Source organism: Camelus dromedarius, chromosome 6 (genome assembly GCF_036321535.1).
Source record: "Camelus dromedarius isolate mCamDro1 chromosome 6, mCamDro1.pat, whole genome shotgun sequence".
NCBI lineage: Eukaryota > Metazoa > Chordata > Mammalia > Artiodactyla > Camelidae > Camelus > Camelus dromedarius.
The window spans coordinates 32,501,812-32,518,272 of record NC_087441.1 but is presented as its reverse complement, the minus strand read 5'-3'; the positions used below and the strand labels follow the sequence as shown (position 1 = coordinate 32,518,272).

General features: G+C 36.5%; 1 protein-coding gene across 3 annotated transcripts in view; it reads left to right on the top strand.

Annotated features, from left to right (window-relative positions):
* The window catches only part of TRMT11 (tRNA methyltransferase 11 homolog), a 50,799-nt gene extending 35,463 nt beyond the window's left edge, over positions 1-15,336 (top strand). For 2 of the 3 annotated variants that reach the window (XM_010988612.3, XM_064486715.1), the window contains exon 13: positions 14,515-15,336. In XM_010988612.3, the coding sequence (XP_010986914.1) occupies positions 14,515-14,646 (132 nt within the window). In that variant the 3' untranslated portion in view covers positions 14,647-15,336. Of the gene's footprint in view, positions 1-5,398; positions 5,519-14,514 lie in introns of all 3 variants that reach the window. The other variant, XR_010381240.1, reaches the window with a different exon arrangement.
* The last annotated feature ends 1,125 nt before the right edge of the window (positions 15,337-16,461 follow it).

Sequence of the window (16,461 nt, the reverse complement as noted above, 5' to 3'; positions counted from 1 at the left end):
TAGCTCTCTCTGTATCTACATTGATATAGATATACGTCACATCTTCATCATAGACACTTAGGTTGCTTCCATATCTTGGCTATTGTAAATCATGCTGCACTGAACATGGGGATGTATATATCTTTTTGGACTATTGTTTTCATTTTCTTCAGATAAATCCCAGAAGTGGAACTGCTGATCATATGGTAATCCTGTTTTTAATTTAAGGAATCTTAGTATTGTTTTCCATAGTGGCTACACCAATTTACATTCCTACCAACAGTGCACACAGATTCCCTTTTCTTTACATCCTCACCAACACTCATTATTTCTTGCGGATAGTAGCCCTTCTAATAGGTATGAGATGCTATCTCATTGTAGGTTTGATTTGCATGTCCCTAACTACTGATATTAAGCATCTTTGCAAGTGCCTGTTGGCTAGCTCCTATTTTTGTCTTTGGAAAAATGTCTATTCAGATCCTCTGCCCTTTTTTTTTTTTTTTTTTTTTTGCTTTTGAATTGTAGGAGTTCTTTGAGTACTTTGGATACTAACCCCTTATCAGATGGGATAGAGATGATCGTATTTTCTATTCTTCATTTTGTTAATGTGATGTATCACGTTGATTGACAGAGCTTGATTGTGGGTATTGACCCCTTCTTGCATCTCTGGAATAAATCCCACTTGATCATGTTATATGATTCTTCTAATGTATTGTTGAATTTGATTTGCTAATATTTTGTTAAGGAGTTTTATATCTATATTCATCAGGGATATTGGCCTGTAATTTTCTTTTCTTGTGGTATCCGTGTCTGGTTTTGGCTAATACTGGCTTCATAGAATGCATTTGGAAGTATTTTTTCCTCCACTATATTTTGGAAGAGTTTGAAAAAGATAGTATTAATTCGTCTTTGAATGTTTGGTACAATTCACCAGTGAAGCCATCTGGTCCTCTGCTTTCATTTGAAGATTTTTGATTACTGATTCAGTCTCTGCTAGTAACTGGTCTCTCAGATTTCCTATTTCTTCATGACTCAATCTTGGAAGGTTGTATGTTTCTAGGAACTTATCCATTTCTTCTAGGTTGTGCAGTGTATTGAGATAAGATTGTTGACAGTGGTTTCTTAAGATCCTTTGTGTTTCTGTGATATCAGTTTAAAGTCTCTTCTTTCAGTTCTGATTGTATGTATTTGAGCCTTTTTTTCCCCCTTGATGAGTCTAGCTAAAGGCTTGTCAGTTTTATCTTTTCAAAGAACGAGGTCTTAGTTTTATTCATCTTTTCTGTTATCTTTCTAGTCTCTATTTCATTTATTTCTGCTCTGATCTTTATTTCCTTTTTTCTGCTCATACTCTGTGCTTTGTTCTTTTTTTCTAATTCATTGATATGTAAAGTTAGGTTGTTTATTTAAAAAAATATTTGCACCATATGATGATTATGATGGCTTGAAACACTGTTCCAAAGAATTGGGAGAAGAAAAATCTAGAGAAAAGAGTCTTTAATAATTAATGGAGTCACATAATAAACTAGTCATTTCTGTTTTAATAGCAAAATAAAGACCCATTGTGGACAATTTTGCGTTTGCTTTCCCCTGAGTTTAATTTGCTTAAGAAAGGCTAGTATTTTTTTAGATTTATAATATTTCCCTAAGCAAATTTGATACTTAGAGGAAGAAACAGAGAATGATCTAAGGATGCTTCTGGGAATATTTCTCCTATATGAAGATGATAAATAAGAGCACTTGCCTTATGTATTTTTAAACCTAAAAAGGCAGTGTTCATTGTTCTTTGGTTGCTTTTTATCATTTTACTTTTGTCTTTTCAAATTAATTTATAAAACAAGGGAAAAGCCTGTTGCTCAAGTAATTTTTTGAAATGGTATTCACTTTATAAGATCAAATAAGATCAAATTTAATCAGTGAGTTTCAACTTGTATGGAGTTTATTATAACTGAAATCACTTTGTCATGTCAAATTAATCATGTTTGGTTTTTAATTAATTACTTCATTTCTCCTTTCTGTTTGTATGGAGAGGAGTGTATATAATAGCAGCAGGATCCCAGTCTTCTATAATGCAAGTGATGACATGAGATTGTCAAACAGTTCTCATACACATCTAACAAATTGTTCTTGACCTTGTTCAGTGTTGTTGATTTTGGCAACGGAAGACTATTAATTTTAGATTTTTACACTTTTGTATACTGTGTCTCTTCATTTCTGATTTGTCACTTGTTAGGTTCAGTATATAACTTTTGGCCTACTTGGTATGCTGTTATAAAGTGTTCTCCCTCACCTCTTTTATAATGTAAACATAAGTTATAAATGCAAAAAGTAAAGAATACAGATATTTCATAAAATTTTGTATCTTTACATTATTGGCCATAATTTTCAGACTTACTGAACCTTAGTAGTGAAGAAGAAAATTCTTGCTGTGTTAAAATTATAAAGATACCTAGTAAGAAAAACCAATTTTTTATCATTATTCCTTGTTAATATAGTCTGAAAGCTAAGCAAATGATAGAGAACACTTTTATAATGCTTTTAGGTTTCACATCCATTTGACCTTGTTATTTTACCCATGTTCCAGATGAGGAACTGATCTTGGCCCAGCCTATTCTACTTAAATAGGAAGTTGTCAATTTGAGACCAAAACTCCTCTTTGTACCTAAAGTTTTATATGCTTTTTTCTATATTATGTTGCCTCTTTACCAAAACACAGTTTTACCTTTACAGTGTGCCAAGATTAAATGGCAAATATTCTTGAGTGGCATGTTACAAGTTTCTTTTAAAGACCGTCTTTCCTCATCACTCTTGGGGCCATGGTATAATGTGATTTGTTTCACCAGAACTCATTTTTCCTGTTGATACAACATGTAGTTGATGCTGCTATATATAGTTGTGGTCACAGAGGTTACTCCGATAAGATATTTTTCTCATATAAAGTCCATAGGAGAAAAATGCTGATCTCTAGAGTTGTCCAGAACAGTTCAGAATACAAGAGCAGTGGTTTGTCTTCAGTGAAAATCACTTAACATAATACTTTCTCAATGTTTTATACCAGTATATTTGGGCAGATGAAAAAGTATCCAAAGCAGCCATTTTCAAGACTTCCTTGAATTTTTTTTTATACATTCATGCAACTTTTATACATTATAGTACTTGGTTAAATACAAGAAAATTATCTTAAATTGCCATTACACTAAATGGACCATCGTGTGCCCTATTTGTTTTGTGGCTTATTTACTTGACATGCTACCTTATGCTGCTCATGATTTGATAACTACTGAAGTACAGGTTAGTTTAATTTTAAATATTATATAGACACTAATTTATACTGAAGGTATAATATTGTGTAAATTAGTTGTTTTTTTTAAAGCTAGCAAGTATAGTTCAGATGATTTAAAATAGGGAATATTGGGAGGTCATAGTGGCAGGTGATCAAACTTAGTGTAATTTTTTATTTTGGACTGAATGAAAGAGTCCAGTTAACATGAAGCCTATGAATGCTTCATTAATCAGAATGGAAGGTGGCCAAAACTGAGATTTCACTGAAGGGCTGAAAGATTTTGTAGCTGTGGAGGGAGAAAAGAACCATTAACATTATAACGACAACAACAACGTTTTAAATGAGGAAGAAAGAGAAGAGAAACTGAGATCACTTGTGTGAGAAAATGACAAACAGGTGGCTTGATGGGAAGAAGGGAGTCTCTGTGTAAGCAGTTTACACATGAGAATAGTGGCGGTGCTGCTCATTGTAAACGGCGGTGTTTTGCTGACGTGATGCTGATGCCTATTTCTGTTATGAATGATCCTTTCTCAGGATTAATGTTGTTAATTGGTTTTCCTTAGGCAGCCACTTGAATTAAAGGTGGTTTCTTCCATCTTTAGGTTGACCTTTCTTTCTGAAGTATTTTGGTTTTTGCTTTCTCTTGTCAGGATGGTTGGGTAGTTTCCTTTTGATTGCAGCTGTGAAAGATTAGAGATAAGCTGTGAAGTATTTCAATCATATAGCATGCCTGGTGGGAAACAGATGCGACTTCGTTTATCAGTGAGAAAAATAAGACAGGGTGACACTAAGTTAGAGCGTGGTAGTTGGACATGAACCCAGTCTAGGTCTTAGTACAATACAGTATTCATTACCATCAAATGGTCCTGGGTTCAATCTCTAAGTACCTCCTCTAAAAATAAATAAGTAAACCTAATTACCTCTCCCCACAAAAACAAACAAAAAAAATGTGTCTGTGTGTGTGAGGGGGTGGAAGGGGGCATGGGAGAGTGACGGAGAAAGAGAGAAAGAATCCTTTAAATTATTTTGCATAATAGCAAATCAGAAGGAAGCTATCTGCATTATTTAGAAATTGTTTCAACTTGAGATGTTTCAAAAAGGCTTATAAAAGCAGATGGGAGCCGGATGATGCTGCGTATCATATTACATTAATTCACTTTTAAGCATCATATCATCTACTTAGTTCTGTTACTTTTTCTGTTAATGGTACTTTTCCTTGAATTTAAATCTTAGAGGATCATCATTTAACTTTTTATACTTCTGCAACTAAATGATTTTGCCAAACAAAATGGATTTTTTAAAAATTAATGCTATCATAATAGTTTTAAATGACTATTTCTGGTAAACCAAGAAAAAAGTAAGTCTATCCTCTTCTAGCTCCAGGAAGGCCATCATTTAAGATTCCTGGATCCTTCTACTTGTGGTGTTTGGATATGACTTTTATTTGCAGGAAAAAGCAGCTCTCTCAAGGCAGAGAGAGCATTCACCTTTATGCTCCAGCTCTAATGCTCCTATTTTCAAGCCATGACAGTAAGCAGTCTATTTAATATATTGCTGTTACAGAGTCTTGGGCAGAGGTAGTTGCAAAATGTGAAGTATGACTTGGGAGTCCAAGGCAGGAGTGGTTAGGGAAATGGGAAGTTTATGTCCAGAGTTAGTGTAATACTCTGGAGCTTCTCCTCCAATTCTCAACTGACACATTGTCTGCTTTCTTTTGTGTTTTTATTTATCATATGGTTATTTAATTTAGAATTCTCTTTCTAGTATGTTTCTAATTCAAACACAAACTTGTGTCTTCTTCTCACTCCATGACCCACCAAGAACCTAACCCTGAGATTTTAATGTGTATTTTTTGCCCCAAACCTAAATGTACAGTCTTAGTAAGTAGTTATAAAGTAAACATCTATGTCACCACACCAAGGTCGAAATTACAGAGTATTGAAGCACCCCTGTTGTGGCTGTTTCTGATCACCCACATCCCCCACTGCAGGTATAACCACTAGTCTGACTTTTATGGTCATCACTTCCTTGCTTTCCTTTATAACAGTATCACTGTCGAATTCTCCCTAAGCAAAGTACTTTTGCTTGTTTTTGATCTTTATATAAATTCATGTGTATTTTTGTTAATTTTCCTTTTAGTGGATTGTGATGGTTTAAAAAGGTCACCTTGAATATGAATTGTCTTCACATTAAAGCAAGAGAGTTTGTATGTGCATGCCTGTATATATTTTGGTCTATTACTCAGCCTTTGCTCTTAGGGTAAGAAACATTTTTTCTTAATTTTAAATAACTGTTAGATATAGTGACTAATAAGTTGTCATTACATTTTCATCTGGTGTGTTGGCCTGTATTTTAATACTTGAGGTTAAAGTTTGAATTTTATGTAATTAGAGGTTCTAGTGGTGAGCATATGAAAAGGACTCATAGTTCTATATCATCATGATAGCACAAATATCCATGATGGTCTTTTTACAATTAGAAAGGAGTTTTGTGCTAGATGTCAAAGTTCAATCAAATGTCACTCATTTTGAGAACTCTAGACATGAAGATGTGTGTGTATATGTGTGTGTATATATATATATATATTTAAATAGATTTTAAGTAATGATATTTTGCAGAGTAATGAATTTTTTTTTACTAGGACAGATGACATGTACATATCTAATTTAGGGATGAAGATTTCCAACCCTTACCGTGTTCCCATTACGAGTAATGCTAGCGATTTCCCTTAATAGTATTGGTTGCCAGACTTCTGACCTGCTTGTCCTTGGTTTGGAAATGGTCTAGTGCTGTTTATAGTTGTGTAACTTTAGCACAAGTGGTTTCTATAGCTACTGTCCAGTACCAGATGTAGAACAGTGGGAAGCTTTGATAAGGGGAGCAGGACTTTTAAACAAAAGCCGGACGTGGGTAATTACCCTGAAGCTGAACTGAGGTCCATTATATTCAGCACTGTCATTTACATTTCATTTCATTCTCTGCTGATTGCAAGAAGGAAAATCTACCCACTGTTTTCCTCTTCTATCTCTTTGCCTTCTTCCTCTCACCTTATTAAAGAATGTATGTTGTATCTTTAATCTGTTTCACGAATCCAAAGGTCTTTGACAAAATGAGATGAGCATCACCAGTTCGATGGCTTTTACTATGATGGTAGCATCGTTGGTTTTCACTTATCATAGAGTAAGTTTTATAAGCCATCTGTATTCAAGTGTTTGCAGTGAAACTGCTGTTTTGTATAAACTGTTGTCATTTTGAGAATATAAATGACTTAAGGTTAATACTAGTGAGGTAGAAGAAATCATTATTTCATTATCAGAAAATGTCAGTAAGTAAAAGGACAGCTTAAACCTGACCTATAATTAAAATAGAAGCCATTTGGTTTTCTTCTAAGTGGTTTTCAACTTCATCTCCAAAGTGACACCTTTCTACAGGAAATCTCTTGTTTTTTAAACAGTAACTTTTATAAATTGGTGATTATCCTTAGGTATATATTGGGGGATTCCTTAAAAGTAACTCATTTGGCAATAAAGGGTTACTATGAGAGAGAATTTTGGCTTTAGTTAGAATGTGGGTAGAGTGGTGTGAGAGATGAGCCTGTAAAGTAAGGGGGATCCAGTTTGTGGTAGAGGCTGGGCAGGGGCAAGGAAGTTGAAGAAAGACTCCTTTTCTCTGTAAAGAAGGATGTAAGTTTTGGTTAAGAGTGATTGCAAAAGGTGCTATGAGAAATGAGAAAGAAAACTGTCTTTCACTGATTTTCACATTCATGTCTTTTTCATATATTTGTATGCTTTCTTTTTCTGACTTTATTGTATGTTTGAGGGGAAAGCCATGCTTTTATCACTCAGCATGTGTTTATAGGACCATTTTTATCAGGTATTGAGACTGAACAGACTAATAAAACATAGTCCTTATCCTTAGAGAACTTGCACATGGGAGACACGATCACCCAACCCATTCCAACATAATGTGTTTGGTTCTGGAGTGATCTGTGCATGTTGCTGCGTGAACACCCGGGAGCACCTACCTGAGGAGATGGTGCTTGAGTAAAGAGGCCAGCGTTTTCGGCAAAGGTACAGAGATGTGAGAGGGGCTGTGGTGCGTTCAGGGAAACCTGGACATTTCAGCATGGCTCAAATACTAAGTATTTGGGAAGCAGTGACTGGAGATGAAGTGGAAAACCACAGGCTTACCTAGTGTTGAAGGTCTGTACATACCAAAGAGTTTCAAGTTTATCCGATCAATGATGGCAAGCCTGTGAGGGATGTGAGTTATGAGAGTGGCAGGAGTTCTTGTTTTAGGAAGTTCACCCGGGCTTTAATATTCAGGCAAGTTTGAGTTGTGGAAAGATGCCTTAGATACCAGTGTGGAGGTTTCTGGCATGGTCCTGGGAGGATGATGAGGCTGTCAGCCAAGACAGGTAGAAGCTGGAGATTGTCGGGGAGACAATGGGATTGAGAGTTTCAGAGGAGTTAGATGTGGCAAGACCTGGATGATTGGGGTAAGGGAGATGGGAGTTAAGTATAACTTTCAGAAATCTGGCTGGGGGTAACAGTGGGCGGTAGTTTCCGTGCATGCATTTTTATCCTTCTCCCCTGCTTCCCAAAGGACATGGTGCAGTGCCTGGGCTACTGCCGTAGACTTCCGGCTGGTTTCCCTGCTTCTGGCATTTCTTCCACCATTACATTTCTTATACGGTAGCCAGAGCACCTTCCAGAGTGCAGATAGGTGATGCAGCTCCCCTCTTAAAAGTCATCAGTAACTTTCTGTTGTTCTGAATTCTTCACATAACCTTCAAGGCCACCCTGACCTACTTCTGGCCTGTGTCTCCAACATCATTTTGTGCCACCTTCCCTTTTGTTTTCCAAGCCTTGGCCACGCTATCTTGCTTTCAGTTCCCAGAATGTCCTTACTTCCTTCTAGTCTGAGTTTCCTCCCTCACTGTGTTCCCTGGAGTGCTTTCTTCCCCTCTCTTTCTGTAGGTGGATTTGATCCATCCTGTAGGTCTCAGATAAATGTCGCTTCCTGAGGGAAGCCCTTCTTGTCCATTCTCCCCCCTCCCCATCTGACTGGGTGTCTCCTTATGTTCTCTCTTTTATTCCCAATGCTGAATCACAGTCTGTAAGTGTATGTTTGGGTATATATTGTTTAGTGTGTGTTTCCCACTTGACTGTTGGGCTCACCACTCAGTAAACATGGAATGAATGAATAGTAACTGTTCAGTGATTATTTGGGGCACCTCTAGAATAAAACCAGTCAAATTCAGCAGTATTTAAATCATGCATTTGAAGGAAGAGAAACAGATAGTTATGGCTAGCTAAAAGTTTTCTGTTTGAAAATACCCTGAATTTTATCATTACCCTGACGCCACTCTTCAAAAGTCAGTGGTAGAGAAACATTTTAATTCCATGACACCTAGGCCTCATTTCTCATGAGAAGCAAACCAAAAAAGCAGCTGAACTGCCATACTGTGGAAAATCATACCACCTTCCTTCTATTTAAGGAGGAGATGATAATAAAGAATGGCAGATTTCTGGGAGAAGGCAGTAAGTAGAAAGGTAGTTTTACCTAAGTGGAGTTCTCAACAAAAATCTTTAGATCCTTTGAAGTCTGAGCAGTCTTGTGACACTCAGTTTGAGAACGCTCTTACTTACATGTATTCTCACGGTATAATCCAGAGTGTCAGTTTCAAATGTTACTACAAAACATAGTTTTGTTTCTTTTCTTGACTTTTTTACCCTTTAGGTTAACATTTATTAAATTATAAGTGGCTTATATACTTTCCTTAATGTCTTTTTTTGTTCTTTTTGATGTAGAGTTAGTTGTAAAAATAAGTAAGGATTAGCTTGAATAAGGTCTGGTTTATGTACTTTTTCTAGAGAATAATTTTCAGTTCTAGGTTGGACATAATAACAGCGATACACTTAGAATCACTAAGGTAAACATGTATTTGTGTATTTCCATATTATTCTTTAAAAAATAAAATTATGTGAACAAACGCAAGTGCTCCCTGAAGGAAAACGGCTATCCTGGTCATGTTGATTCTCTGTGACTCTAGATGTTTACAGCAGTCAGGTCTCATAGACAGTGAGGGACACGGAGTGCTCCTGACTGTCAGATGCATGGTCAGCTCTGCTTTAAACTGTCTTTAACCACATCAGGAAATACTATAAAGAAGGATTTCCGCTGCAGCCAGCAGAGGGCAGTGTACACATAAAAGTACACTACCACTTCAAGTCTTCCTTTGATTTTTTTTTTTTTTTTGGCAAGTATGTTAAAATTCCTCGAGTGGTTTATGTTTAGAATTAGCAATACTGATAGGACAGGAAATTGGCTGGGTGGGGCAGTGGTTAAAGGGGCTCAGTCTAAAAGTTTAGATCTGAAATATGTGCTACCATAATGTTGCTGTTCAGTGAAGAACGTCCTCTAAATGTCAAACTCCATTTTGAATGACCCACTAATCTGCCATGTGGGAAGTTAACTCTTTAACTATTATTTTTATGTAATTTCTAGTAAGAAAAAACTGTGATGGAAAAAATATGAGCCTTGAAGTCTCATTTAGTCCACAATTCTGGCAGTGCTGCTTACTAGCTGTGTGTACTGTGGCAGATTATATAAACTCTTTCAATCTCTTTCCGTACCTGCAAATTTTAGATAATAATCTACTGTGAAAAGATGCAGAAAATTAAATAATTCACTTATGTAAAACACTGAGCTGTAAATACATATCAGTTGCTCTATTAAGTCAGAACTTTTATATTTCTCATCATATTTACAGTTGCTGTTTGTCTTATGAGTGATAGGCCTGAATGCTGCGTATTTCCATCATGTAGCCATCTGTAACTAGCACAAGCTCTTCTTCAGAAATTCTTCATTTCTGATTATAAAAATGATAAACAGTAGATAGTGTAATCAACAATCTTAGCATTTTATTCATATTTCCTTAACTACTGTTGTGTGCCAAAATTTAATCAGTAGTTATGAAATTGGGGAAAGGTGGTCCATAATCCTTCACTGCCATAGTTTTCTTTCTTGGCATTTTCTAATTCTTTGTGTGTGTGTGTGTGTGTGTGTGTGTGTGTGTGTGTGTGTGTGTGTGTTTTCTCCCATGAAGTATTTCTTGGTTACCAGAAATTGGCAGAAATCAGGTTTTATGATACATAGATGATCTCATGACTGAAAATGATAGACAAATTTGGAAGTGTTAGAGAAGGCAGAAATCAGACACTGGGGCAGGCTTGAGTTAGGGAGGGACATCAGAGTTGTGTTGCTTGAGGACACTTTTCTCCTTTCAAGTGAACACTTTGACCTTGGAGATACTGAGTTGAAAAAAAAATTCTGCAGATATTCCTGGTTGAGATGGACAGGGAATGTGAATAGAGAAGAGTTATCAAAAGGTGATGAAAAATATGTAGAGTTGAATATCATCTCAAGTGTGAGCCGTGGTAAACCAAACTAAAGATAGGATGAAAGAGAGAGAAAAGAGAGAAAAAGATACCAAGTTTGCCATTGTCTTCAGCATCGAGGTAACATAAGTTCTGAAAGCTGCAAATGGTGTATTTCTTATGGACTAGAGTATATTTTAAATGAGTATTGTTCACAGGTGTGTGGAATTTACAGGTATGATACATCAGTATGCGATAATATGTGGACCGTACATGTACTGTTTCATGTGGCACATTTTATGAACCATGACTTTTCCACTTAGGTGAAGATGGTAGCCAAAGTCCCTGGAGTGTCTGGCTTACCCTGAAGCAGGACTTATGCTTCTAGTAATAGAACAGCTCTGCCAGATCCCTGGCTGCACAAGGGATTTGGAACTTTTGGGTTCTCCAGGAGTTTTTGTTATGAATGCCTTATTTCACAATCAGGGAGCAATCAATCTTGTAGGAGGCCTTCCAGGATAGGACCCAAACACATACCTCATATTGCTCTCCTCTACTCTGTGGGAGATAAATAGGATTTTTTCCTTCCCCCAGAGGTTGCATTTCTGAGGTTAATGGTCTTTTCCCACTTTTCTAATAGCATGTATTTCTGTGTCACGGGGCCCTGTAGCACTGAATAGATGGTCTGTTAGGGGCTTATTTTGCTTTTACTATATTCTGAGGGAATGTTGAGGTCTAAACTATTCAGATAAAGAATGTCACAGGTAGTGCATGACTTCTTGGTAATCGCTAATTAGTATAGGTTTTAATCATTACTTTTGCATTTTCTAGGCTTCTGCTGGCCATTCCCAGTCTCTGCCTCTGATCTTTATAGTCTCTTCTTTGTCATCAGTTTGCCCTATTTATATCCTTCAAGTCAAAGACAAGCTGTTTTGTTAAGCTCTCTCTGGTCTGTGCGGACACCTATCTTCCATTGTGCTTCAGCTTTTCTCTCCTGCTTCCCTCAGTGAGCTGTATAATTGGCATTTTAGGTGGACTAGGCAAGTGAGCAACTGAGCCCCAGTTTGTCCCTGGCCCGTCCTGTTAGTACCCGGCCTGACCTGGTCTTCAGCAGTCTCACCATGCTCTGCCTTTTAAGCTTACATGCTGGGATCATGCATTTCTGTCCTATCTTATCCTCTTCTCAACCGCAGCCCTGTGACGTTCCCTGAAGCAGTCGGCAGGGCATTCTGATGTAGAGGTGATCTTGCATGGCTTAGAGGAGTCATAGGGAGAAGAGGGGACAGAAGGCAGAGCTGGGAAGGATCTCACTGCCTGATGGTGTTCTGTTCCCTCTTGTACAAGAGAGGAAAGTGAGAGGGCATTCAGGAAACCGATGTGCAGTTGAATCTCACTTTTAAATGTTAAGGGAAAAGCCTCAGAATTGGGGAAAGTTTGAACCCATTTGGAGTTTGTCAGGAATGCTGGCATTTTAATAAGTTGCACTGGGTCTCAGTATGGAGAATAGACTGAAGATGGAACCAGTGAAGGCAGGGCAGCTGACTAGGAAAGAAAACAAGGAGAGATGAGAAGGCTTAAACTAAAGTCCTGGAGTTATAGATGAGGAGGAGGAGTGAATCTGAGATATTTAGGATGCAGAATCTAAGTTTTTAGGACTGACTAAATATGATAAGAAAGGGAGAGGGATTGACCCAGGTTTCCAATTTTGATGACTAGATGGAGAATCATGCAAAGAGCTGTGAGAAGTAATATAGCAGGAGAGATGTCACATCTTGACATAGCTTTAAAAATAACCAAGTAAAGATATTTCTGCCAGGATTAAGCTAATGTAGTTCAGAGTGGACAAGTTTTCTGCTAACCTTATTTGATACAAGGAAAGAATGTAGAACACGTAGAGGAGCAGATGACAGCATGTCCCTTCCTTTCCTGTGACTCTTCAGTCAGACTTTTGATAAAAGCTGAAATGCACAAGGCAAGGTTAAATGCTGGGCCACCGTTCTGTATTGCTGCTGTCCCAGGTACAGTCCTGAGGTGTGGACCAGACTTCAGTTCTCCTCTCACATCAACTGTACTCCTAGTGTTACGGCATCCTCAGGCATCCTGTGGCTTCTTTTATCTCCTTCTAGTGTGAAAATTTTGTGTTGTGGAAATAATCCTCTTAGTTACTAGAACTAAATTAGTAGCATTTCTTATCCAATTCTGTTCCTTTCTGGGCAGGCAGCTCATCTATCAAACCCTTAGCTCATCACATATTTATTCCCAGAGATACTCCTGCTTCTTGAGTTGGGGAAAATTAGACCTTTTGGAAAAAAAAAAGAAGAAGAACCCATTATGTTGTAGTTTCAAAGGGTGTAGTCTCTCCAGTAGACCTGTGTTCAAATCCTAGCTCTGTCGCTTACCAGCTGTATTGCCTTGGGCCTGTACTCAAGTAATTCCTGATATGTAGATGGTGATGCTAGTGTACTTATTTCTTAGAGCCATTGAGTTTATATTAGACAGTACATATAAAGCACTTACTATAGTTTTTGACCCATTATAAATACTGAGTAAATACTACCTTTCATTTGGTATTCTTTAATTTTATACCTATAGATAGGTAAAATTTATTTTTTATCTTTTGGGGATAATATAGCCAGAAGTTATTAACTGTTGGCATGTTTTCAGGTGCTTGTGAGAATTTGGGACTCTAATATACCTAGTGCCACAAAGTTTAAGTAGCCACTTGTTTTTGTTTTTTAATGAATCAAGAAATCTGGGCAAGTTTAATAATTTGGTATTTTTTTGTGATTAAAAAAATATTCTGAGGCAAATAGCTTCTGAATAAATAAATCAGCCAACATAATTTTATTTTGGCTAAACCTAGACTTTTATTAATGTTGGATATGAGGGAAAGAATGAAGGTATTCATCTCACACAGGAATGAGGAAAAATACAAAAATATTTTGAGGATTATTATATTCCAGTTATATTTATAGATTATCATTTTGATACTGAAACCAAGATGAGAAATTAGGCTTCATATTTTCTAATAGTGTGTCCACACTTATTCTCAAAATCACATTAACCCATGTGCAGTTGAATATGAATTTACAGAAGTGCATGGAAAATGAGATTTTATTTCTAATTAGATTTTTTTTCACAGTTTGAGATGGCTAGTAAAATTGGCCAAGAAGCTGATGTTTCAGTGTTTTCTGTCAGTCTTCTTACCCCTCAATTTTCTAGGCTGAAACATGACATTCTAACCCAGGTTAATATTTTGTTTCAAAATGTCAGTCTGAATACTAGTCTTCACCTGCGTCTGAAGTCTAAATGTATGAAAATCACATCTTTAGCCTATATTTTCACCTACTGGAGGTTACAGTTTTGAGGAATAGTTTATTTCATTAACTGAACGTGGATATACCCCCAGTTTTATTGATCTATGTGACATCATACAAATGCAATCATTTGTTGTTATACACAATTGGAGTGCAAGCTTCCTAGTTTGGTAATTCTTAGAGTCATAGATGGTTTCAGTTTGTACTGAACTAGGAATCGGAACGTGCACGTGGTTGTCCCAACTTGAGTTACCTGGGATGATTCTCTTTGCCTTCCCTTGGTCTATTTTCCCAGGAAAAGTATTTGTCCTCTCTGTGCAGAGGACTGTTGTGTGGATCAAAGAGGTGAAGTAAGTGAAAACACTTTGGATACTCAAGCATGATACAGACATAAAGTAGTGGTATATTTCTAATTCAGGTAATAAAGGGAAACAGATGTGTTCCAGAGAGTGTGATTTTGTAAATGACTAAATGAATTTTATATATATATATATATTTCTCCTAACAAAGGAAGTAACTCAAGCATCTTTATTTTCTGTATTTTCCAACCAACCAGAACCGGGACCAGTATTCACATCTACTAAGTGATCACTTTTTGCCATACCAAGGCCATAACTCCTTCCGTGAGAAATATTTCAGTGGAGTAACGAAAAGAATTGCCAAGGAAGAAAAATCTATCCAGGAGTGAAAATTAAGACTTTGACAATAGAGAAGGAATAAGGATTTGACAGAAGAAGCATCTGGATGTGAACTTTCATGTATGATATAGGAAATGTACTGTTTTAAATAATTTTATACAGCAAAATCAATGCTAAAAGGTCAATTGAACAATTCTTTTAACATTAGCTTTGTTTTATAGACTATTTTGTTGTATGTACTCTTTTGACCTTTAATTTATATTTGTACTTTCAAGTATTACAGAAATTGACTGAAAACAGTTATATTTTTGGTAATAAATTTACAAAGGGAACTAATAGTGTTGACTTTTTAAACAGATATCTGCTGAATATGTTATAGGCAGTTAATAGTAGTTGAAAATTTATTCATTAGGTAGATTTGTTTAATTTGGGTTTTGATTTTAATTGCTTTACATTGTCACTAATAAAGCTCACTGAGGATTCATAAAATTGTGTAGAATTCAGTGCTTTTCAGGGGGATGTGATGAAGGAAATGAATTTTTACTTCTAAATCCCAGACAAGTAAGTAATAACAATGATAATGGTGATGATGAGAAAGGCTAGGACCTGACAACCTAAAAAGATTCCAGACTCCTTGAGGCCTGTCCGCATCTGAAGCTCGTCTGTACCTTGGACTTGCTCTTGCATTCCTAAACCTTGACTGTCGGTCAAGTTAACTACCCACAATTTTTGGTTTAGAAAGTAACTGATAGTTAAAAGCAGTAACAACAACACAATCCTTGATGGTTCCCTAATGGTATTAAGTCTAATCAGAGCTCTTTGAAATAGAAGCTACATTTTTCTTGAAGGAGAAACTTTGCTGAGTCCACATTGTGTCCATCATGAAAATATCTTGTTTGAAAACCACTATACCCATTAATTCAGGATGCTAATAGCTTTCCTGTGTTCAGTGGTCAACGTACCTCAGCAGGGCAGCAGTAAACGAATCCTCTCTCTAACCAGAGCCTATTTTTATTTATGCTATTATTATTATTTTAGTGTTACTGCTGGCTTTTTATGGATTCACAACTTGAATGTGTGTAGCTTAGGACCTCCAGAAGACCAGAGCTGCTCAAGCAGAGAGAGGGGACCGGCCATCTGCTTCATTCTCTCTCCTTTCCTCATCCTGCAGCTCTGAATTTCAGCAGCAGATCTCAAACGTTTCAGTGATTGTTTTGTTTGGGTTTCTGGATGTGATTTGTGGTACACTGGGGAAAATCTAAAAGTATTCAAGGATGATTTATTTTCAGTATTTCTGTTGTAAACCATCTTATTTAAAATTTTTTGAGGTTGTATGGAGGGTGAGTTTGAAACTTTGTAGCTGACTAAATTTGGAATATGAGATTTTAGCCTTGCCCCATTTTTTGGTTGTCACAAAGATTAGTCTAAATTACTTCCAAATCAGACCTGGAAAAGTTGCAACATTAATTTTAGTCACTTTGTTCTTAAAAATTATCCAACATTAAAAAAGTTTTTTCAATTATTTTTATTACCACTAATGGAGGCCTTTTAATCTTTAATTTTTCATTATTATGAAGCTTATTTTCATATATATCAGTGAATTCCATCTCCCATTCCTGAAATGTCACTAGACTCAGTGTGAATTTGTGCAGTTATTTTCAGGTTGGTACTCTGAAGTGAAAAAGAAGCTGGATCACTTTCAACCAATTTTGATTTTAGAGCAGAGGTCACACATCCCCTTATTCTAAAAAGAGAGACTTTATTTTCTGGCATCAGGATCTTATTACTTTCTGCATAAGTTACAGAAGATCATTTCCAGAATTGCTTTAGTTTTATGTGTATCCCTCATGCACTTCCAGCAGGAA